This window comes from Ambystoma mexicanum, chromosome 9, assembly GCF_040938575.1.
Source record: "Ambystoma mexicanum isolate Mex_15411 chromosome 9, UKY_AmexF1_1, whole genome shotgun sequence".
NCBI lineage: Eukaryota > Metazoa > Chordata > Amphibia > Caudata > Ambystomatidae > Ambystoma > Ambystoma mexicanum.
The window spans coordinates 338,530,421-338,555,966 of NC_090931.1; the positions used below are offsets into that span (position 1 = coordinate 338,530,421).

Below are 25,546 nucleotides of genomic sequence, written 5' to 3' on the forward strand. Positions count from 1 at the left end.
CACCCTTATTTATTTATTTATTTAATATTTATTCTTTTAAGCTGAGAGATGGCCAGCTTTTCCAGGAGCTTACCCAAAAAGGGAGTAATGAAAATTGGGTGGTAGTTTGCTGGACATGATGGATCATCAGCGGATTTCTTGAGGAGAGGATGCACAAGGGAGTGCTTAAGAGGGGAGGGGAAAGAGCCAGAGGCAAAAGAGAGGTTGCAGACATCGGCAAGGGCCTGAGAAAGGGTGTCAATGTGGTCCTTAATGGTTTTAGAGGAACAGGGATGTACCTGTTTTGATGAGGGTTTCATAGATCGGACCATTTAGATAGACGGTAATGAAGACACTCGAGGAGTCAAAGAGATCCATACAGACTTCCCAACGGGTGCAACCATTAATGGGAGCGGAGGAGACAGGACAGAGCAGTGAGATCATATGAGGGGTCAAGAGATCTGGTGAGGGAACGAAAAAGAGGATGTCAGTGAGGGTTTGTCTGGCAGAGGTCTTTCCATCCTGTTGTCCTCACTCCTTCATTTAACTTTCTAGAATTACAATTTTTTTATGTATATTATTTGTTAAAGATAGGATGTATTAACTGAAATGCATTCTCATATCTATTTGTATTGTGGTAAATTGAATAAACTAGTTTAAAAAAGAAATGCCAGCCTTTACTATACAGTTACACCTGCATCCCTGGCCAACCAATTGGCAGGCAAGTACTAATGTTATATAAGAGTAAGGGCCTCATTACAAGTTTTGCAGTGCAGGAAAAAAGTAGCAGTCATTCTGTTACCGCCACTTTTATTGGCAGTAACGGAATTACAACCATTTTTTCAGCTCCCCCAAATTATAGGCTTAGGTTTTCCCTCCAAAGATATGCTGATTTACCACATGGTAGTACCACCAGCAGTAAATCTGTCGAAAATTCCCATGGAAACCTATCTACTGCAAAAATCGGTAACTACACCAAACTACCTCCACTTAAATGTGCAGTAAGAGTAAACTATCTTGGCAGTAACTTGCTGTCTTCGCCTTTCCTAAAGTAATTTTCTGCAGATGCGTCATTTCTTTTTTATATTGGAACAGGATTCCAAAAAATAAATTACTCTAAACAATGAATGATAATGGCTTTTTCTTTAAACATACATAAATTACACAAAGCAAATTCTGAATTAATATGAATTTAAAACAAGACCACAGCATCCTAAAGCAAGCACTGGAGCAACGACGTTTCCTGGATGAAATGTGTCCTGATGCAAGTCATTTCCATTTAAAATAAGTGAAATTATGCTAAAACACCACTGATTGTTTTGAAATGTATGTTAATACAATAACGTTATTTCAAACAATCAGCCCATCAGTTGGGTGCACAAGCAAACTACTGTAGCAGAGCGGAGTTGTTTATACTCTGTGTTTATTATAATTTAATAACGGTGGGGATAGGAGGGGAAAGACTGCTTCGTTGCTGGATTCCAGCCCTTTTTGGCTGCGCAGCGCCGGTGACTGGAACTTTGATGAAGAAGTCATGTACAGTGATGACAAGAATTGATTTCCAATTTCCTCCCGAATGACTCGATCATTGCTTGAGGCTCAGACAATTTAGCTCCCATTACGCCGGTCGCTGTGGGCGATAGATCACGCTGGCAGCCTCCTATTCACAGCAGATGCTGATTTTCATGAGACATTGAAAGATATGCTTTATGTGAGCTTCTACCAGAAAGTTGATCTTTCTGTTGTGGGACTTCACAAAGATATTTTATGGAACAGAGAATACGCGGATTATCGACTGCCACATTTGTCTAAAGATATTTCGCAGTGACTACGATTAGACATCTACTAATGCCCCGCCATGCAATTCTCCTCATTTGCATTTTGGATTGCAAACGTGGCATGCAAAAGCTGGCATGCATGCTTGAATACCACTCTTTTGCACTCCGCCATGCAAATTGAGTAAACGCTGCTTGACATGTACGCATGGCAGGCAGCGTTTACAATAGAATCCTATGGAGTCGGCCTTCTTTTTGATGTTGCAAAAAGCTGGTCGATTACATGATATGATATGATATGATAGTTTATTTTATATAGCACATATACACAATGTGTTTCAAAGCGCTCCAAGGCAAGGGAGGGAACAAGGGAAAATACAATGACATTCTTACAGGCCATGAACAGTAAGGATGTGAAATTAACTATCGTACTCGGCCTGACGACATTTCAGATAGTGCAAGAGCTAAGACATAGATAAGGAAGGGAGGGGGAGAGTGGGAAGGAAATGGAAACAGACAGGCGACTACCGTACTGGCCTGACAACATTTCTAGTAGAGCCGGAGAAAAACAAAAGGTGAGGGAGAGGGGTGCAGAAAGGTAGGGGAGGAACAAAACAAGCGACTATCATGATAGACCTGACAACATTTCAGTGCTGGAAAGGGGGTGGAGAAGAAAAAAACAGTAAGGGGAGGGGGGAGGAGACAGACGAGGTTGCTATCATACTAGGTACTAGCTCCAGGGACAATTCTGATAGAGTAAGTGCATAGAAGAAAGTAAGGGGAGGAGATAGGAAAAGGGAGAAGGGAAAGAAGGAGAGAACAGAGAGTTTGCAGTCAAAAGAGTGGAGAAACAAGAGGGGAGAGTGAATACAATTGCAGAAGCCAGTAGTAACACATAATGTTGCAACCCAGGATAGAAGATGAAGATGGGAACAGCATGATTCAGGGCCACTATGAGTACAAGATACAAAGGAAGTCCAGCATGAGAGTTGAGAAAGGGTGACACGCCGTGAATGAATGAAGACCATAAAAGTCAAATCCAGCATTGGCCACAAGACGGCGATGGTGGGACATAGGAATCCCCAGCATTTGCACAAGCATGAAAATGTCATGTTGGCGTGAATGCTGTCGTATTTGAATGGCCAAGAGGAAGGGAGAGGCAGAATTGTGAATTACAATCTGCCCCTCCTCTCCACCGTGCAAATACCTGAAAATGAGCAGTGACATAAACACAATGCGTAAAAGCCTTACGTTAGGATTGTGTGCATTTTGTTTAATTTATTCCTCACTAAAAAGGAGCTCCGATGTATAAAAGGTGAACACATTGATTTTACACATTACTTCTTCACTACTCCTAATCAAACATAAGCCCCATTGGGGCTCTTTTAATAAGCTTTGGAGCAGTAAAATAAGCAGAAACATGAAGCGTTAATGGCTTATGCCACTCTTCACACTTGTTTTACAGCTGTGAGATATTTTCTTCATGTTTTTAGGTAGCGTGGGGGATGGGACGGGAAATACGTTACCCCATTCACTTTTCCACTCTACCTGCAACACAGGGACGTCAATTTATCAAAAGGCCAGAGGTAGTGGATTGGCTTCATAATGGCATCACGAGAAACATCACATCCTGACCTTTGACATTGATGACATAAGTGATGCCATATGTCCTTTGGCATTCAACCTGGGAAGTGATATTACATATGAAAGTACAAACTACAATACGTGTAACATTAGTAATATACTATATAGTACTAAAAAAGACAAACTGCAATTTTAGTTGCCAAACATATAATAACTTCAGTGCTAGAGCAATATGCCCTGGAAGCAGTCATTATATGCCAAGGAACATCTAGCAAAGTCATCGTAGGTGTTTATATTGCAGTGCAGCTTTTAGGCTACTTACTGACATTATATGCCTGTTACAGCTTCACATGCAAGGAACCTCTACAATATATTAAGTGCTGCCTCCCCTACCTAAGTAGTGCCACCTTATGCCAAGTAAACCCTTATGCTATGTACATTCATCATATACAAGGTGAAAGGGCCCCTAGAGGACCCTGACGTCTATGGAAACAAGGCGAGTCACCACACACGATAGAGACGCCAGACACAAGGTTGTATTTCCAAAGCTAGGGTTTTATTGCAAAGCAAAAGTCTCAGTTGGCCAACTCGGTCTCGACGCCCCGCGACGTGTATCTCTAGACCCCGTGGGACGCAAGAAAGCGAATTACGTACATCAATTACATATATACAAAATGCATATCAAACAATCAGCTATGTCATGGTTAACACCCCTCTTCATTGGGTATTTGAACTTGGTGTGACGACATCTCCGGCCACTATGACACCTTCAAACATCTATTCTAGTAACAATTTGCAATTTGTGAGTGCGTAGGCATCTTTTGGTTATTGAAGAGAACATGGCGCTTCTGTTCTTGGAAGCGAGCTACATACAGAGGGGGTTGCATTCTGGACCTTGCTATCTATCAGGTGCTATTCACGTCCTGGGAGCCGACATGCTCTAGCGGTGTCACGATGCCCGCTCCCGGGGAGCCGGCTCAGGCCCTGCGTCCCCGAAAGCGGACATCTAGTCCCCGGGGAAGGTTCCAGCAACCCCTTATAGGGACCCTTTGGACAGCGTCCTGGCGCCAGGCTCATAGAAAACGTCAGTCCTGGCGCCATTATGAAAGTGTTTGGGTGCACTTACCTGATGCAGACCATGCTGCAGAACCCCGGCCTCCTTGAGGCCTGAAAGGAACTACTTTACCTGTGGGACTCATTTACCACCCGGGCGTGGTCGGGGAAGGATACATACCTGATTGGAGGAAGGACACATTCTAGGAACTTCTTCCAAGGCTATTTAAACCACACCCGATCAGCCACACGTGCTTCGCGTTGTTCTGCATCTAGCAGCTGGACGCTCACCGTGTCTGCTCCTGCATCTTGACTTCCGCCACACCTGCCAGCATCCTGAATCACCTGCAAAGGAAGGGAACAAGAGAACAGAAGAAGGAAAAGGCCTCACCTGCTAAATCTGCATCCCAGAGACATTTCGCCGACAATCCTGAAAAGGAAGACGTTTATTTTTAAAAGCACATCGCATCGATCGCTGCAGCGTCGCATTCTACTCACCTTTACAGGGCGCCTCCATGTTCAGCAGCGACCATCCGGATTCGCAGTCGCGCCCCCGCGCCTAGGGAGAAAAAGACAAGAACAAAGGTGAGAGAAAGAAGGGAAAAGGGAAGCTAAAACTCCATGTCAAGACTTACCTGTTGGGTCATTCCCTTTTCATTTCGGGTCCGCGCCGCATCCAGGCATTTTCGGACCCCGGCCCCTAAGGGGAAAAAGACATCAGTGTTAATGAGTGAATGGAAAGACATTACCAAAACACTCATTAAAGACTTACCTGATTTCCACAAGGATTTCACCGCTCACCTCGGGTCGGTGCCTGTTCCCCGGCATTCCGTACCCCGGCCCCTATGGGGAAAAAGACACTAGCATTAGAACATTAATGCATGGACACAAGGGGAACCACTTATAGAAAAACTTACCTGGAAGCCAAGCAAGTTTGGTTCTCACCCATCCGAAAATCCAGTGACGTAACTGGATACCAACGCGCCCCTGCATCAGAAGCAGGATGGAGAGCTCGTCCTTCCAGACCCTAAGGTGAGACGCTACGGGGAAGCACAGAAGGGTTTTGAGGAGGGTGAGAGGGGTAAGTGGGAGGCCGATTGCATTACCCCGCAGACAGTTGACCCCCTATTCTCACCTACAGAAGGATACTTCTGTGAGTCAGACAAGCCAGATCTGGGGCCCGGTCCAGTCCGTCTTCCGAACCCTGCGCATCACCTTAGACGAGGTCACAGCAGCGCGAACCAGGCCAGCGCCCCCGTGGGAGTCAGGTGAGCGTTACAGAACGCGAAGCCTTCCTACAAATTCCCACCCAGGCGCTATGGAAACTTCTGAGACTGATCAGTTGGCCCAATTCCTGGGGGAATTACGGGCCGAAGTACATGCCGCTCGTCAAGAGACTAATGCCCTCAAGAGGGAATTAATAATATCAAAGGAAAGAACTGATGACCTGGCCAGACAGCTTTTGCAAGGTCAAGCTGGACAAACTCCTCTACCCTGTTCCGGAGGGAACCCTGCTCCTGTGGTTCCCAGTAACCCTGTGCAGATTAATCTACCTGGTAACATGCCGCTGGCCCCACCTGAGCGCTTTGCTGGGGACCCCAAACGATTCGCCGTATTCATGAATCAGTGTCGTTTGCACTTCCTATGCAGACCTGGGGCCTTCCCTAATGATCAGACCAAAGTAGCCTTTGTATTGTCATATCTCAGCGGCTGCGCTGCCGATTGGTCAGTTCCACTGGTTACTCAAGATGACCCGATTCTCCGTGATTTTCAAGGATTTCAAGCAAGCATGGAAAGGTTATTTGCTCGACACTCTCAGGGGCAGGCTCTGGATGACGAACTTCTATCCCTGCGACAGGGCAATCAGGACCTCCTACCCTATATTGCAACCTTTAATAGACTAATTGTGGAAACGGGATGGCCAGAGGATATTTTATCGAGGTCTACGCGGAGAACTTAAAGATGTCTTGGCCCAAGTTGTAAATCCGCCCCAAGAATGCACAGAATATATAGACTTAGTGGTCCAATTGGATCACAGACTTCAAAACAGAAAAAAAGATCGGTCCAGGTTTGAGACCCGGGTGTTGGTCAAGACCCACGCTAACCCCAAGGGAGTTGATGTCTCTGAGCCTATGCAAATTGGAGGGGTTAAAGAACCCTTAACTCAAAAGGAACGTGAAAGGAGGCGGCAGTTAAAATTATGTCTTTATTGTGGGAACTCTGGACACTTTCTACGAGATTGCCCGGCAAAACCGCCCTGAAAAGCGGTAGGAGCCGCTGATAAAAACCATGAAGACTCTGTTTCGGGAAACGACTCAGCCCGACAAGCGTAGGGGTCCGCTTGCCGAGCTTGAAAACTAACTCTCAGACCTCGCATTTCATTGTGCCAATGGTTCTCGTAGATCCAGAAAAGCCTAAGCGGTTGCATGCAATAAAGGCATACATCGATAGTGGGGCTATTGGAAACTATGTGGATCGTGAATTGGCCTCTAGGATTAACCTCCCTCTCCGTCCTAAAACCAGCAAAGATGTCATGACCACAGTCGATGGAACTGAAATTGCCTCTGGACCGGTAACACATTCCACTACTGGGGTGACTCTTATTGGTCCTGACGGCCATCGGGAGGCAGTTGTGTTTGATGTAATCAAGGCTCCACAGTTTCAGGTTATTCTTGGAATTCCTTCGTTAGAGACACATAATCCTTGAATTGATTGGCGAGCTAAGAGAATAACCTTCCCGGATTGTGCACAAACATGCTACCCAGAAAACCTGAAGATTAATCTAGCATCTGTAACCTCTGCCTCCATGCAATTACCTCCGGAATACCAGGACTTTCAGGACGTCTTCCAAAAGGAACAGGCCAACATGTTACCTCCTCACCGATCGTACGATTGCCAAATCGATCTGGTGCCCGGTGCACAACCCCCTTGTAGCAGGATTTATGCCCTTAGCGAACCTGAGAACCTGCATTTGAGACAATATTTGGATCAATACCTCGCCAATGGTTTTATTCGCCCGTCAAAGTCCCCGGCATCCTCGGCTTTGTTCTCCGTGCCTAAAAAAGAAGGCGACCTTAGAACTTGTATCGATTACCGCGCATTGAACCAGATAACGGTTAAAAACCGTTATCCTCTGCCTCTGATTCCTGAACTCCTTACCCAGGTGAAGGACGCTTGCATATACACCAAGTTAGATCTCCGGGGGGCATATCATCTGGTGCGAGTAAAAGAAGGCGACGAATGGAAAACAGCCTTCCGTACAAAATATGGATTATTCGAATACCAGGTAATGCCTTTCGGGTTGTGCAATGCGCCTGCTGCCTTCCAATTCTTCATGAATGATGTCCTTCAGGAACTCATCGATGTTTGTGTTGTCGTCTATATCGATGACATTCTAGTGTACTCCTCTTCGGAATCTGATCACAGAAAACACGTTAGGGCAGTTCTGGAAAAACTGCGCCAACACAAACTATTTGCTAAACTGGAGAAATGTGTTTTCCATACCACAGAAGTTGAGTTTCTCGGTTTCATCCTGACACCCAAAGGAGTCCGAATGGACTCAAGAAAAGTGGATGCCATCCTCAAATGGCCATCACCTAGCTCTGTAAAAGGGGTTCAAAGCATGCTCGGCTTTGGCAATTTCTATCGCAGGTTTATCCCGGAATTTTCACGCATAGTACAACCCATTACTGCACTCTTGAGGAAAAATAAATGTTTTGAATGGTCTGAAGAAGCCGAGCAGGCCTTCCAGGATTTAAAAGCTAAGTTTACCTCCGCACCACAAACCAAAACCCCCGGAGGGAACAACCTTGGGAGGGGCCTTGGGGGGGAGTGCTGTCACGATGCCCGCTCCCGGGGAGCCGGCTCAGGCCCTGCGTCCCCGAAAGCGGAGATCTAGTCCACGGGGAAGGTCCCAGCAACCCCTTATAGGGGCCCTTTGGACAGCGTCCTGGCGTCTATGACGCCAGGCTCATAGAAAACGTCAGTCCTGGCGCCATAGGCGCCAGGCTCATTATGAAAGTGTTTGGGTGCACTTACCTGATGCAGACCATGCTGCAGAACCCCCGGCCTCCTTGAGGCCTGAAAGGAACTACTTTACCTGTGGGACTCATTTACCACCCGGGCGTGGTCAGGGAAGGATACATACCTGATTGGAGGAAGGACACATTCTAGGAACTTCTTCCAAGGCTATTTAAACCACACCCGATCAGCCACACGTGCTTCGCGTTGTTCTGCATCTAGCAGCTGGACGCTCACCGTGTCTGCTCCTGCATCTTGACTTCTGCCACACCTGCCAGCATCCTGAATCACCTGCAAAGGAAGGGAACAAGAGAACAGAAGAAGGAAAAGGCCTCACCTGCTAAATCTGCATCCCAGAGACATTTCGCCGACAATCCTGAAAAGGAAGACATTTATTTTTAAAAGCACATCGCATCGATCGCTGCAGCGTCGCATTCTACTCACCTTTACAGGGCGCCTCCATGTTCAGCAGTGACCATCCGGATTCGCAGTCGCGCCCCCGCGCCTAGGGAGAAAAAGACAAGAACAAAGGTGAGAGAAAGAAGGGAAAAGGGAAGCTAAAACTCCATGTCAAGACTTACCTGTTGGGTCATTCCCTTTTCATTTCGGGTCCGCGCTGCATCCAGGCATTTTCGGACCCCGGCCCCTAAGGGGAAAAAGACATCAGCGTTAATGAGTGAATGGAAAGACATTACCAAAACACTCATTAAAGACTTACCTGATTTCCACAAGGATTTCACCGCTCACCTCGGGTCGGTGCCTGTTCCCCGGCATTCCGTACCCCGGCCCCTATAGGGAAAAAGACACTAGCATTAGAACATTAATGCATGGACACAAGGGGAACCACTTATAGAAAAACTTACCTGGAAGCCAAGCAAGTTTGGTTCTCACCCATCCGAAAATCCAGTGACGTAACTGGATACCAACGCGCTCCTGCATCAGAAGCAGGATGGAGAGCTCGTCCTTCCAGACCCTAAGGTGAGACGCTACGGGGAAGCACAGAAGGGTTTTGAGGAGGGTCAGAGGGGTAAGTGGGAGGCCGATTGCATTACCCCGCAGACAGTTAAGCCCCTATTCTCACCTACAGAAGGATACTTCTGCGAGTCAGACAAGCCAGATCTGGGGCCCGGTCCAGTCCGTCTTCCGAACCCTGCGCATCACCTTAGATGAGGTCACAGCAGCGCGAACCAGGCCAGCGCCCCCGTGGGAGTCAGGTGAGCGTTACAAGCGGGCTCGGAAAGGGGGGCTGTTAGAAAAGCATAATTCAAGCCTTTAGCGGTATTATTCTAACATATTCTACCATATAACGAGACTGTCTGGCAGCTGTGAAATGATTAAATGCCCTGCGGCTCTGCTTCAAGGCTACATTAAGGAGGGAGCCGGGCTCTTCCTGGCGCTGCCTACATTTGTGTTTCAGCGAAACTCTTGATATCCTCTCGGCCCTGTGGCCTTGTCCTTTTCATATACAGACAGCAATGTTCCACAGTCGAGCAGTGTAAGCGGAAAATATACTGCGAAGCAATAGGAACAGAAAGCAATGAGCAATGGTTAGAAAACAAAATGGTGATTCTTGTTACATCAAAATAGCTGTTCATTAGAAAACTCGAAAACCTATATTCTGTCGTATCGTGCCTGAGACGGTTGGCCCACGGCCACCAAAATACGTTTGCGGTCTCGAATTAGATTTCTAGACTGACAAACCCTCCTTTGGGCGTATGCCAAACGTCTCATCTATTTATTGAAACCTCCTCTAGTGATGATGAATCTGAAGTACTTATGTCTGAGTCTCGCATGCTATCGTGGTCATCATTGCCTTCAGTAATATCTATTTCCATCAACTCTTTCATTACTCTCATCTCATTTGGGTCTGGGCTAGTTCGATCATGAGGTTGTTTTTTCTTTGTTATCATTTGCATGCATCCTTCCGTGCATCCCTCAGTTACCTCTGCACAAACTATGGGTAAACAATGTATACAACAACAACACGTTAGGAATATTCCGAACACCACTACTAGTATTGAGATCAGCTTCCGTCCCCAAGATAGTAGTATTCCCCAAAACCAAGATCCTATTTCCCAGCTCCCTTCTCCCGTGGGGAGTTCAGAGCTTAGAACATGCATTTTCTTTATTGCTTCATAGATCGTGGGGGAGTAGTCATCGACATAAACGCACCATGCTGATCCCACTATTTTGCAAATTCCCCCACGATCAACCAGGATCGCATCGAGAGCCATTCTATTTTGCAGCGTCATTAACCTAATTCCTTTTTCTTCCAACGTCATGTTAAATAATATATCTGTTGTTGTGTTTATTGTATTCTTTAGGATTCTGGACAGTTGCCTTATATTATAGGAGTTCACTATCTGTCCTAAGAATGGAATTAATGATTTCGCTACATCAGTTGCTATTAAAACACCTTTGTCAGTCCTCTTGACTCTAGTTCTGGATAATCTTGCCATGGCTGCTGTTTCCAAGAGGAATATTCCTGGGAACAGTAACCCTAGGTAACATGTACCTCCCCAGTTTCTGGGCAACCAAGGGTATGCTTTCTCTCCACATATAAAATAAACTGGATCACCTACGTATGCTGGTTCTATTTCCCATTTTAGTACCACTGTATTCGTACAACCAGTATATGTTCCGACTGAAAAAGAGCCTTTCTTTTTTAGACAAAAAGGGACAGTTCTTGGGCTATAATTCACTGTGTAAGATGGTTGCATCTTTGTTCCCTTCTGTTCTTACATGAAACGTCATTACAGATGTTTTTTCTGGCGGGGACAATCTATCTCGTCTATTTTGTCGTGTTATCTTTCGTGTACTTTTCCTCGTGTGCTCTGGGGCTATTACTTGTGCTTCATGGAAAATGGAACAATGGACAGGCTTCATTATTATCTCCTCAAACTCATTCATGTTGGTTCTGTCTAATTGACCCGTATTACCATCAGAATTAAAGTGTGCCCCAATACCATCCCTTCCGTTTGTTTCACTGACGCAGCAGCCGCAACAACAGTTCACAAACATAGTGCTAGTGCGCGCTACAGGGTCCAGCGCAGATGAAAAATAGCCGCACGGCCTATTTCTTCCACCTTATTCCTGTGTCCAAACCGCCAATGCACATCCTTCACTTTCACACACAAATAGTCTGAAAATGTTCTTATAGTTCGGCGTACCCAAAACTGGAGCCGAGCATAATGCAGTTTTCAATCCATCAAATGCTCTCTGACATTCCTCATCCCACTGCAAAGGCATAACCGCATCCTTTCTAGTCAAATTCACAATGCGAAATTACCAATCCATTGTCAGCAATATGAAGCCATGCCTATTATGGCTCTGACTCCTTTTTGTCTTTGGAATAGGCATACAAGAAATACTTTCTATGCGTTCTGGCGTTAGTCTTCTCCCTCCTTTCAAAAGTAGGTAGCCCAAATAAACTACCTCCTTTCCATTATACTGACATTTCTTCAAACTAGCTTTATGGCCATGTGCCGCTAGGTGTGACAGTAGTAATACAGTGCTTTCTTTACAAATCTCCTCTGTGTCTGCAGCTAGTAATAAATCGTCTATGTATTGCAAAAGTACACAACCCACGGGTAATTCCAGCATGTCTAGCTGCTCTTTTAATGCTCTACTGTAAATACTTGGACTTTCCGTGTAACCTTGCGGAATCCGCGTAAATGTAAATGATCATCCTCCTAATGTGAACGCGAACAAATATCTGCTGTCCTTGTCCACTGGAATACTGAAGAACGCGTTTTTCAAATCTACTACACTAAAATATTCTGCTGAAACAGGTATCATTGTCAATATTGTAGTGACGTCTGGCACTAGAGGAAATTGCGGATGTACTACCTTGTTTAATGGGCGTAGATCAATTATGAAACGGTATGGTACCTCATTACCTCCTTTTTTATAAACTGGAAGGATCGGGCTGTTACATGTACTGCCTGTGATTTCCTCTATTACCCCTAATTTCATCAAATCTGTAACAATACTCTTCAATCCTTTCTCACCTTCAACCGAAATTTTGTATTGGGGTATTCGCAGTAGGGTAACACCTTCTTTTAAAATAATCTTTACTGGCTCTATCTTTAAATATCCCACATCGTTGTCATGCATTGCCCATATACAGGTTGGTACTTTACTTAGTTCCCCAGGTAATGCTTCGGACATGAATTCTGACACAGGGGCATCGTGTGGCCATATCGTTAGAAACACTCCGTCTGCCATGCAATGTATAACAGAACCTAGTTTTTTCAACAAATTCAATCCCAACAAATTTTCTCCACAATTTTCTGTTAGAAGGAAAGGACAATGTTCAGTGAATGGTCCTATGGTAACTGGGACTGGTTTGGACACTGGGTTTATGACTGGTGTACCTGCGAACCCTACAGAAATATTCTTTTGCCCTGACAGTGGTATATTCGGAACCAAGTGATGGTCTATTGAACACTTCTGTGCTCCTGTATCTACAAGAAAGTGGTGTTCCTCATTCCCGACTCTCATTTCTACGTAGGGTCCCCTCTGATTCACGGGAATAGACACTGGTTCCGACCCCTGGCCTGGGCTGTCCTTTTGGGGAAATAACACATCGTCCGATGTGTAATCATTACTATTACTGTAATACGTGTTTGGTTGTGTATCAACAACATTTCCACTCTTCCCTCTATTTCCCCCATTCTGATTTCCATATTGTTGATTTTGCTGTCCCTGACTCTGGTTTGGGGCATTTTGGTTTTGGCCTTGGTTTTGATTACCTCCATTATTATGATGCTGCTGCATACTATTCCTATTTGGTCCATTCGCTCCTGGGTGTCCTCTATGCTGTCTCCTTTGACCAGACCCATTTCTGTTCTGTAAATGCGGGCATTGCGCTCGCCAATGTCCTTCCTCTTTACAATATGCACATTGATTCGGCCCCACTGTTCCCCCATACATATTCAAACTACTCCTCCCTTGTGCGTTCCCTCACCCTCTATTATGTCCTACTACTTGCTGCATTAATACCCGTGTCTTTAGATTTACCCTATCCCTCTCTTCTTTTTCTTTTCCTGCAGTCACTCCGCGCTCATAATATTGGGCCATATGCAGTACTTCGCCCAACGTTTTTGCTTGCCATGCGCTCTCTGATGTCATTATTAGATCCTGAATTGGAAGTCTTAACCCCCTCACATATTTGTCAACAAATAACCTTTTCCCTGCTTCTGAACCCACATCCTGCCCGCTGAAGTCTGTGAATATTTCTTCAAATCTATTAAAGTAATCTGTAGCCAATTCATCTTTGCCTTGTACACATGCAGTCAGTTTGTCCCATTGGATTCTTTTCTCTGGAACAATTGTTTTTAACTTCTGTACTATACGTGCTGGTAATGCCACCAGGTTCGGTCCTGGTGTTCCTCCAACTGCTTTATTCCTATCCTCTATCATCAAATCCGCCCATGTGGCGCCAAAGGCAGTTGTCTCATCTACCTTCCTTATTTGTTTCCATAAACCTGCTGGCAGGATCACCGGGAATATTAGGTCTATATCACCCACGGTAAGCACGGATGACTGTAGGCAGGACTCTACTTCCCTGTAAAACCCTGCAGGATTCTTTCTTATATCCGGAATCGTCTGCTTTATGTTGTTCACCTCTTGTCTGGAAAAGGGGACATGCCCATTACACCGACATTGGGCGGTGTAATGGGCTGTTGTTACCTGCGCCGCTACATTGTCCACTGCGGGAACCTCCACTTTGGGCACAAAGGTAGGTGGGACCTCTCTCATAGGGAATGCCCCACTTACCGTCCCTCCCCCTTCTCTTAGATGCAACAATATTCCCAGATCCAGTGATAGGGCTGTTTCTCCTGTTCCTCGTTCTAATTCTCTCCTATATACTGCCATTATTTCAGGCGGGCTGGCCTTATCGTTTTTTATATCTTTATCTAAGAAGTGTTCAGCCATCGATTGTAGCGCTTTTCTTTTCATAGGCATAGAATATTCATCAAATATCTCGTGTATCTCCATTTTGGGAATACTAGGATCTGACATCCATTTAGACGCTTCTCGCATACATACTTTTAACTTGTCACCCCTTTGTACTGATGACATCGAATGTCGTCGCTGTATATATGGCTCTACAGTTTCCTTTCTATTTCTCCCAATATCTTTACTCCTATATCCGGGTGCAGTAAACACTTCGGCATAGTCATTATCTAATTCATCCTTTAACTCAAAAAGTCTATATACATGTTCTCTTACTTCTTCATCCCTCTCCCTACAGCATGCTAATGCATTCAGATCTAACAATCGCTGCGGTGGTAATTTCCCAATTAGCTGTTTCCATCTCTCCACCAAATATTCACCCATGTATTCCAACACTACCTGTCTTTCGTTGCTTCTACGAAAGTCATATATCGAAGCCAATGTTGCCGTCCCATCATTCCCGTCTATATGCATCTCTGCCTGTTGCTGCAATTCCACCTTCCTCTCCTTGCTGATTGCGCTGCAGGTTACCCTTGTGCACTGCCATAGGTCAGTCCCGCCTCTTACCCCCGCGGTTTCAACTTCAAACCGGAAGGAACGGACGGTACCGAGTCTGTGTCTAAGGCGGGAGGTGCGGATGGGACAATGGGAACAGCGAGTGTCTGTTGTGGGCCTGGTTGGCTAGTCGGAAGTGTTACGTGTGCGGTCTGTGGCTGTGGGAGGGTTTGAGCTACCGGAGAGGGAGCTTGAGCTACGGGCGGGGTCTGGGCAATAGTTACTAACGTATCTGGTCTTTCTTCTGATCTTGGGCCTTGTTTTGAATGAGTCAATATATTTTCTATCAATTCATCTGTCATGTGTAATTCTCGTTGTGGGTATATCTTTTCTATATTCAACTGGTCATGCCTGCCTGCCCTTCTTAGACTCTCAGTCCACTCCTCCTCTTCTTTTTCTTCCGCTACCTCACCCTTTGATTCATGCCTGCGCGCATGCTTTGCTCTGCTTTTAAATCGGAGCATTGGTTCCTTTCTCCAGTCTTTAATAGTTTCAATTGCCGCAGGGCGCGCTTTCTTTCTTATCAACACCCTTTCCAAGTTATCTATCCTCGCCATCTCAAAACTACCATTAATCGGCCACTGGTGGTCTTGTTGCTTTCTGGTTTGCCTATGGCAAGTCTCACAGAATATTATCGCACCCACTCCATACTTCACATACATCTCATACGCCGGTGTTCCCCCAGGTGGTACAATTTGGCCATCTTCCAAAGATTGTCTACCACAGCGGAAAAACCCCGCTAAGGTGGACAATACCCCAGGCATGTTTCAACCTTCCCCTTGGTTAATCAACCTTACCTAGGGCGTTTGATTTTGCAAAGTCAACTCTCAACCAATATCAGGATGCTATGAATCGGGGAATGACTCACCTGATACATCAAGTCGTCTGTATACTGACGCACCAAAGGACGTTGTGTCTGCGTTTCTTGGCTTCCGCCTCGTTTCGGGACCCTCGCCTCCTTGTTCTCTAGCCAGACACGTCGATCAGGGATCAGATGTGTGCAGATCTGCAAAGGAGTCTCTCATCACTTTTACAGGGCGCCCCGAACACCTCTTGATCCCGGCTCGATCGTCCCGTCCTCGCCGTTTTCTGCCTTTATCAATTACAACGTTACGCAAAGGAACAAGTGGGGGAGGGTCCCTGTTCGGGCACCATCTTGAAAGGGGCCCGTAGGGGACCCTGACGTCTATGGAAACAAGGCGAGTCACCACACACGATAGAGACGACAGATACGAGGTTGTATTCCCAAAGTTAGGGTTTTATTGCAAAGCAAAATTCTCAGTTGGCCAACTCGGTCTCGACGCCCCGCGACGTGTATCTCTAGACCTCGTGGGACGCAAGAGAGCGAATTAAGTACATCAATTACATATATACAAAATGCATATCAAACAATCAGCTATGTCATGGTTAATACCCTCTTCATTGGGTTTCTTTGAACTTGGTGTGACAATGGACATCTCCGGCCACTATGACACCTTCAAACATCTATTCTAGTAACAATTTGCAATTTGTGAGTGCATAGGCATCTTTTGGTTATTGAAGAGAACATGGCGCTTCTGTTCTTGGAAGCGAGCTACATGCAGAGGGGGTTACATTCCGGACCTTGCTATCTATCAGGTGCTATCCGCGTCCTGGGAGCCAACATGCTCTTAGCGGGCTCAGCAAAGGGGGGCCGTTAGAAAAGCATAATTCAAGCCTTTAGCGGTATTATTCTAACATATTCTACCATATAACGAGACTGGCTGGTAGCTGTGAAATGATTAAATGCCCTGCGGCTCTGCTTCAAGGCTACATTAAGGAGGGAGCCGGGCATTCTTCCTGGCGCTGCCTATGTTTGTGTTTCAGCGAAACTCTTGTTATCCTCTCGGCCCTGTGGCCTTGTCCTTTTCATATACAGACAGCATTGTTCCTCAGTCAAGCAGTGTAAGCGAAAAATATACTGTGAAGCAATAGGAACAGAAAGCAATGAGCAATGGTTAGAAAACAAAATGGCGATTCTTGTTACATCAAAATGGCTGTTCATTAGAACAATCGAAAACCTATATTCTGTCGTATCGTGCATGAGACGGATGGCCTACGGCCACCAAAATGCGTTTGCGGTCTCGAATTAGATTTCTAGACTGACAAAGGCACAGCCTCACAAGCCCAAGTTCTCTTATTCACAGCCTGGTAAGGGCACTCAGCCAATCAATTGGCTGCAAAGCAGGGTGAGAGCACACAGTGTATCACACATGTTTCTCCAGCCACCCTAAGCCCTTTCCCGAGTGCGGTCATCTTGATTGTGGGGGAGGCAACAGGGAGCACCTTCCTCTTGCCTTTCCATGCTCCCACCTTCCCTCGACCCCCAAAGACCTTACAAACCCTTCCTCCACAACTCTACCTCCCCAAATACCTGCTGGACCAGAGCTTTGTGCTCTGGACCTGGTGCTCTTGCCTGCAGCTGCCACAAAAGGAATAGAAAACGGACTCAGTCCCTTTTCTATTTACTATGGCGGCAGCCATCTTTTTTCTGTATAGGAGATTGGGCTTGCACAATATGGGCAGATCCCTATTCCCGTAACAAAAACAAAAAAAAACACTGTTTGCACCCCAGATTAACCCCATTGTGCGGATAGCAATTCCCCCCCCCCACTTGGGAGGCGGAGAGTGGGTACAGCGCTGGTAATGGCCTTGAGCCCTCACTGATGGCGTCGCTTTGCTCGCGCCAACCTAAGTTAAGGCTGGCAGGCCATTACAGGCCCTGTATGCCCCCCAAAGTGGGGTTGATTGCTACATTGTACACCACGTGCAGGGTCAATAGCTCAACTACTGCCCTTGATATGCTAGGAATAGTCATGATATGTAATGCTCTTTGCCCAGTTTCTACACTAGGACACTCATTTTTGCATTTACTTTTATGAGCAGGAACAGTTGCTTGTTTTTAATAAAGCTCATTTGCAAATCACCAATTTGGATTCTAAATCAATCTGAAAACCCAAAATAATTCTTGTTTTACAATTTTCATTAAATTCAGTAGGATTTATTATCTTGTTTTCTAAACAATGCTTGCTAACATGATTTTTCTATTTCGTACTGCTCTAAGCAATAGTAATCCTGCTTAATTTATTGCTACTCAATTTTTCAACATTGAAAGAATGAAAGGCTGAGTTACTACAACTGTGATTCAAACCTGTAAAAAGTAGCAAGATGATCATATTTACAAGTGGCAAGTATTTAACTGACTCAGGGTTCTCCATCCCTTGCTACAAACTGTATAAAAAGAAGGCATTTTCTGAAATATGCTAACGTGCAAGGAAAAGTGTTTTGTACCGAGTGCAATGACATGCTACCCATTAGAAATATATCGTTACACTTAAGCAAACATGCAACTGCCCCACACACAATGTATACACACTAAGATAGCGTCCTACACAACAACAATCCTGAAAACGGATGTCATGTGACATTGAGCACAATACTTAATTTCCTTATGCCAGTGAATGAAGGGTGCACTGCGCATTAGTTGCTTCTAGTTGTCGCTCCCACGAACTCATAATTTTAAGAAGGTGATTGGGAGAGCGGAGCAGTGTTTTTTCACTCAACAGTAAATCAAATGTTGACCTCTGAGTGCAAGAGCATCGGTCAGTGGTCGCATAGAGAATGCCAGGGATACCACAAAGTTGCTGGGGGTAGCGAATGCTACCCCTGGCTACCACTAAATGACGTCCACGCTGCAAAACCTCTCCATTTTACGCCAGCATGAGATTTTCATGCTGGTGTGAAACTAATGGATTCTTGTGGAATCGACTTGCATTTAGCACCTACTAAAAGCAGACAGATTCTGTAAGAATCTATTGTAAATGCTCTCTGCAAAGCATAATTTGGACAGTAAAAGGAAAGAGCAAACGTGATTTTTCCTATATTTACCCTTTCCTTTGCCACGCTGTTTTGTGAATGTTGAAAATGTCATGCCGGGGACACAAAATACCTAAGTGCCAACTGGTATGGCTCCCTGCATACAATTTGATTGTTCATGGTCCTCTCCAGGTTCCTTTTGGGATGGTCCTCCCATGTACTCCTCTCCACTGTGCGGCCCTACTGGTTTCACTGTCTAGTCGTTGGCCCTTGACTGCTTTCTTTGGGAGTACGTTCATGGCAGATTTGCATATGCTGTGTCCCTCCTGTTCTGTAGTAGTAGTTTGTCATTTATACAACGCCTTTATCCCATTAGTATGGCCTCAACGTGCTTGTTGTGGAAACGCCCTTGAGCGACCGAAGTCCAAGGTATGGGAAAATTGTCAGAAGGTTTATAATGCGTTTGTGCATTTGGCCAAGATAGGGGTTAGGTGGGCTTGCCGAGCTCCAGTATGCTACCCATGAAGGTCAGGCATGTACATGGGTGCTGAGGTGGTCAGCAGAGTGCGCAAGTGCAAGCAACTCTTTATTGGTCCAGCGAGACCGAATTTGTGTTGTAGGTTGTCACTGCATTCTGATGGCAGAGATGTTGTGCTTTGTAGTTTAGTCTGGTGTATGGATGCGAAACATTGTGTCCAGTTAGACCGAATTTTGTCTGAGGTCATCACTGCATTCTGATGCATGCGGGTGGGTAGCCGTGCCTGCGGCAGATGTCCACCGAACTGGTGCATGAATACGTACCTTGAGGCTCAGATGGAGCTTTGTCTTTGATGTAGCTGTGTGATCAGGTCACCTGTATAATAGACAGGCTACCCTTATAAATCCTCTAAGCTCAATGGACAGGCTACCCTCATAAAGTCATCAAAGCACAATATACAGGTTGCCTAATACATCTTCTAAGCACAATAGATAGGCTACCCTCATAAATTTCCTAGGTGCTCTAGACAGGCTATCCTAATACATCTTCTAAATGTAATTTCAGTGCTGACCGCATATATCTTCTAAGTGCAATTCATTGGCTATCCACATATATCTTCTAAGTGCAATAGACAGGCTAATATCATGAATCTTCTGGTGGAATACCAAGGCTAAGTGCATTAGACCGGCTATCCTAATACATATAATAAGCACAAATGACAGTGTATCTTAGTTCATCTTCAAGCACCATAGACAGGCTATCCTAATACATAATACATCTTCTAAGGGCAATAGACAGACTACCCTCACAATTAGGCAAGTGCTATAGATGTTCTGTCCACAGATACCTTATAGGTGCAATAGACAGGTTATCCTTGTAAATCCTCTGAGTGCAATGGACAGACTACCATCAGGAATCTTTTAAGTGCAATACCAAGGCTACCTGCATATATCTTCTATGTGCAATACATTGTCTACCCGCATATATCTTCTATGTGCAATATATTGGCTAACTAATACATCTTCTAGTGTAATAGACAGGCTATTCGAATAAGTACAACACATTGCCTACACCCGAAATCCATCTAAGTGCAACACATTACCCACCCTCAAATTCCATCTTAATGCAACACATGGCCCACCCCCAAAATTACCTGAGTGCAAACAATGCCTGCCCTCAAATTCCTCCCCGTGCGAGACACAGGCCACCCTCACGACTCCTCCGGGCGCAATATCCTAGCCACTTTCACAATTGTTTTAGTGTTACATCGTAGCTATAACCTCACAGTAGTTCCAAGTGCCATACACAACCTACCCTTGGGATCATTCCAAGTTCAACACATTGGCTAACAAGAGAGTGCACAGTGTAGATCAATATCAGGTTAAGCGCAGTTAATAGTAATGAGGAGTGGCAGGGTTTTACCAGAGCACAGTAATGGCTATACTCCACGCCCATACCACCTTACCAGGATGTAGTTGTAGGTTGTTCTGCCAGGCTTCCACTGACGAACATGGGCAAAGAGTGAAGAGTCACAACTCATGCAACTCAGAGGAATTCCCACTGACTAAAAAGCGCTGCCAGAGAAACATTTTAGAAACATGGAAATCAAACCCCAGGCTTCAACATAAAAACTGGTACTTTGATATAATTAGTAGTTTTTCTGGAAAGAGGTTTTCTTGCTAAAGACAGCCAATGTTGAACCCTTATGAGTTAGTTTGGTCCTCTTCCAATAATTTGTATGAATTAAATACCACTTCATTTCAAACTATTCCTTACCATTGTTTCATCCTTTTCTCCTGTTTTCCTTTTTGGTCTTATATGGATGAGAATTCTAATGGCATAGGGACAGTGGCTCACTGGGGTCAGAATGCCCACTTTCTCAGCTGCCTCTGTGATCTGATCACAAGCAGCAGGCACCAGCAAATGTTGTATGATCACATGTTGTGAAGATGCAGGGTCACAAATGAATACGTCAATCAGAAATAACTTTAATTCCTAAAAAATATCCAGTTCTGGTAAATGCAGAGTTTCGACAGTCAAGCAGAACCCAAAAATGCTAACTGTAGCGTTGTATTAAACAGAAATTTCAGTTGTTTAAAGCAGATCATTTTTGACAAACTCTTTTTACAAGCAAGATTTTCCTATTGCTGTACCATATTATGTGTCTATTTCCTCAGTGCCAACGATGCAGTTTTTGAAAAAGCACTGGATGACTCAACAAATGCCTGCAACAACCAGAATCATCCCAACTGAAGGAAATGTGATCCAGACGCTCTTCCGGATTTTTCAGGTCAGATCTGCTCTCTTTACTCTTCATCAAAATATTTGCTACTTCTTGATGTTTCGTAATTTTAGTACTTACACAACTATAACTCTGGGGTAATCTGAGAATAAGATTGTTTCTGTAGTAAAATAGGCAGAGAAGTAACTTAGAATTGTGGAGATATATTTTTCATTTAGGTTATGGCCCATTTATTATTATTGAAGGTGAGGAATGGTATGCAGTTACTACAGGGCTCAAAATATTGATTTTAAATATCCCCATCAATTGTAGTAATAAACAAAATGGCCGCTGCCCATGTGATTTGAGTTTCCTTTGTGACCATAGAGTAGTCCACTGGAAACATGTGATCTACTCTGACTCTTCCTCTTCTTTGCTTATTGGTTGATGAATTGTATGGAATGTGATACGCTGGAAACATTTTAAGTCTCCTTTTCTTCTCAATTTTAATTTTAAATTCAATCTTCTAATCTTGACCACCTTGGATTTTATTAGAGCACAAGTCCATTGCATTCTACTTCACTAACAGAACCCTTTGTCTCTATCACCCTCATTACAAGTTTGCTGGCATCCTGCTGGTAATTCTGGCAGGATACCACCAAATGCTAATACTGTTACCGGCACTTGTCTGCCGGTATTACGACAGATTACAAGTGCTGATGTAAACGGTAAATCCCCATTCAATGGAGACACATGGGGGGATTTTTCTGGTATTACTGGCAACTGGATTACTGTGCTGTTAATACTGGTGGATTTCTGCCAGTAGGGGTCAGATTTACCTCCTGTTCTTAGCTGGAGGTAAATCCTCCATGCTTACCAGCAAAGTTGTAGTTAGCCGGTCCAGTAAAAGTGCTGGTAAATGTTATTTCTGGCAATTTGACCATGTACCTGCCAACTTATGAAGCCCTATGTGTTCATTTTATTTGTATTGTTTTTGTGTGCTGCATACCAACCATAAACTGAGAGCAAGAATAGAGGAAGAGTACAGAGCCAGAGAAAGAGGGAGAAGTTACATGCGGAAGAGGAAGGGTTTAGGTCCTCCTTAAATCTGAGGAGGTTGGGATCCATACAGAGTTCAATGGAAAGAGTGGACTTTGGGGACTTCTTGATCAAGAAAGTCTCAGTCAGTTTAGTAGCTATGTCATTTTAGGATTTTTAGATCAGTTTTTTGTGTTAGATGTAACTGTTTATGAACTCTCTTCTTCCCATTTTAATTTTCCATTTCTTGAGTCGAAGTCATAAAATGTGGCATCTCTTGATCATCCTACTCTGGGTACTTTTTAAATGTTTCTGTCTGTATTTTTTAAAAGCTTCAACAAATCCTTCAATCTTTATACAGATGTCACTGCATGAATTGAATGAGGATTTTCCTTTTGGTTGTTTTAATGTAGTTCTGTCGGTTTCACTTTATACATTTTTTGCTAGGCAGCAGCCTTTCTAAATTAGGTTTCCTTGTAGGTTTATCAACTGTGTCAGGTACTTCATACCAGCTGGTGGGCTACCATACCACCAATGTCGAAGATGCAGGGCAGAGACGAGGGTCAGTCTTGGAGAAGCAACAATTCTGAGGTTGAACCTGATCTCTGTGCAGATTGTACCAGAGCAGAAATGGCATCCTCTGTGAACATTCTTGGTAGACACTTTGCTCATGTCCATCCATGGAATGCTTCTGTTTGCGGCAGCACTTAGGCATCATAGTACATTTCAAGCAATAGAGACACCATCTCTGATTTCTGAGGAACCAACCAATAGGAGTCCTTAGAGGTGTTCTATATCAGGGCTTGAGAATGCCCGGCTCCTGAAAGAGGACTGGGCAACCTCACAAAGGTCATTCAATCATCTCCCATGGGACTAACTGGTGTAGATTTGGAGAGGCTTCTTTTTGATACGTTGCTAGGATTTGTACCTTGCTCCTCTGCCAGATGACTTAAAACATGTCTGAAAACTAGGGGTAGTATAGCAGCAATACAGTCGGGGGCTTTTTATACATGAACATTGACAAAATTATGTTCTTTACTGTTGATTCCAGTCCTAAAAATCTATCAGCCCATATTTCCTTATAGAATTCAGCCCCAGATTCAGGGTCATACATGGCCCAGTGATAGGTAAGGGAGGGCCCAGTGAGTCGGGGGCCTCTTTGAGAGCTTTTAACAGTCCTGCCCACCCCCGAACCTGGGTTTGATCGCTATTCGCAACCCAGAGCTTCCTGATATACAAACAGTAAAACAACGTTATCCTTTTCCTATTTCCATGCCCAGGAGGCTGGCAGACAGGAGGAAGAGGGACCAACATCTGTCTAGAGGTGAGCAGGTAGGTAATAATTATAATAATAATAGTAATAATAATTTGATATTTATACATCACTTTGATCCAAAGCGCTTTACATAGCACATATTTGCATACATTATTACCCAAAGCGAAATTGGTAGTCACTTTATCGACCTCAGAAGGATGAAAGGCTGAATCAACCCTGCCGAGATTTGAACCTGCGACCTGCAGATCAAATACAGATCACAGCAACAAGCGCTTAACCTTCGGAGACATTTTATTGGCATCTGAGCCATCTTAGCGGCATAAGTGGGGCGGTGTTGGACTCCTTGAGGGATGGAGGGTCACTCCTGTGCAGGCTTCATGGCTCAGAGGGAGGGGAAAGAGTCCTGGTGCAAGGTGCTGGTGGCCAGGAGAAAACAGGGATTTTCAATGGCAAATTAGTCCCACGATCTAGGCCTCCTAATTGGTCGGCACCTCTCCCCGGACTGCGAAAAGAATTTGAGACATGGACAACAATTGTGTACTCAGTGATCACTGGGTCCTCTTACCACTCTTAAACTTAAAAAAGATAACTTAACTACTAGGTTCATAACAGTATTCCTGGAACTCAAAAATCACCAGAATACAACATATCCAATGATGAATATATATCTTCTCAGCAGAAAATGAGTAGTGGAAAATGACAATCATAACTCAGTGGCCGCTACATCCATGTATGGAATTTAATGAGAAGTAGGAGTGCATTTAAACATACTTTTTCACGAGGCGCCGGTATTGTACACTTCCATTTCTCTTTTTCTGCCTGTTTCAACTGGCCACCATTATCTATCTGCACCTCTTAAGATCCAGTCGTACATGGCAGCTTTCCCTTTTGCTTTTCATTGATTGTATGTAGTGTGTCCTTTGCTTTTCGATTAGATGTTTAATAGAACATGGAATTAAACTTGCCGACTGATTAAATATCTCAGTGGTAGTCCAGGCTTCTAACCAAGGTCTTCTTTCCCAATTGCAGTACTTCCTTGGGAAGGCATTTAGCATGTCTAGATGTATCGCCAAACTTGATATATAGTTAAGCTATCTTTGTAAACTGCATTTATGAAGTTTCACTTTGATACTGGTGGAACAAGCACATCGTTTTAAATACATTATGCATCAATGCACTGGAGGAATTTCTATATATTGCATAAATTAAAAAGGAATTTGTATAAAGAAAAGATTAAAAGATTCCTTTATAATGAGGAGGATCATTGTTTTCACTGCGTACTGTTTTACTTTATTTTATTAAGTGTATCCAACACTTTGGCCAAGCATTGTGGACATTGTAACAAATTATACAAATCAAATAAGGTGACTTCAAAAATTAGCATGACCTTAATGAAAATGGATGAGCAGAGGTTAAAAGTGAGATTTGGAAAGAGAAGAAGCGGCTTGAGATAGAAAGAGCATTCCAAAGTTTGGGAGTGAGAAGAGAGAGCGACCAGAAACCAAATGTATGCACAAGCGCAGCAGACAAAACTGAGAGGACGGTAGGAGCCCCAATTGCAGAATGCAGAGAGCATATTGCGGGAGGGAGGCAGGAGTCAGTTTCAGGTAGAGACCTTAACATCAATATCCTGTTGCTTCCCTCCACCCATATAGCAATTAGTATGAGTGGCATTTGGTGAGTACATTCTCTTACTTTACTTATTGGGAGTATTGATGATGTTTACGCGGTTTTACATGCCACTGCTACTTCCTTAGTGCTGTTTTATCTAT

At 44.4% G+C, this 25,546-nt stretch overlaps 1 protein-coding gene across 1 annotated transcript in view; it reads left to right on the forward strand.

Annotated features, from left to right (window-relative positions):
- LOC138487325 (uncharacterized) overlaps positions 1 to 25,546 on the forward strand; it is a 2,513,852-nt gene that overhangs the window by 1,290,178 nt on the left and 1,198,128 nt on the right. The window contains exon 54 of the mRNA XM_069613924.1: positions 21,417 to 21,529. Within this exon, the coding sequence (XP_069470025.1) occupies positions 21,417 to 21,529 (113 nt within the window). The remainder of the gene's footprint in view (positions 1 to 21,416; positions 21,530 to 25,546) is intronic.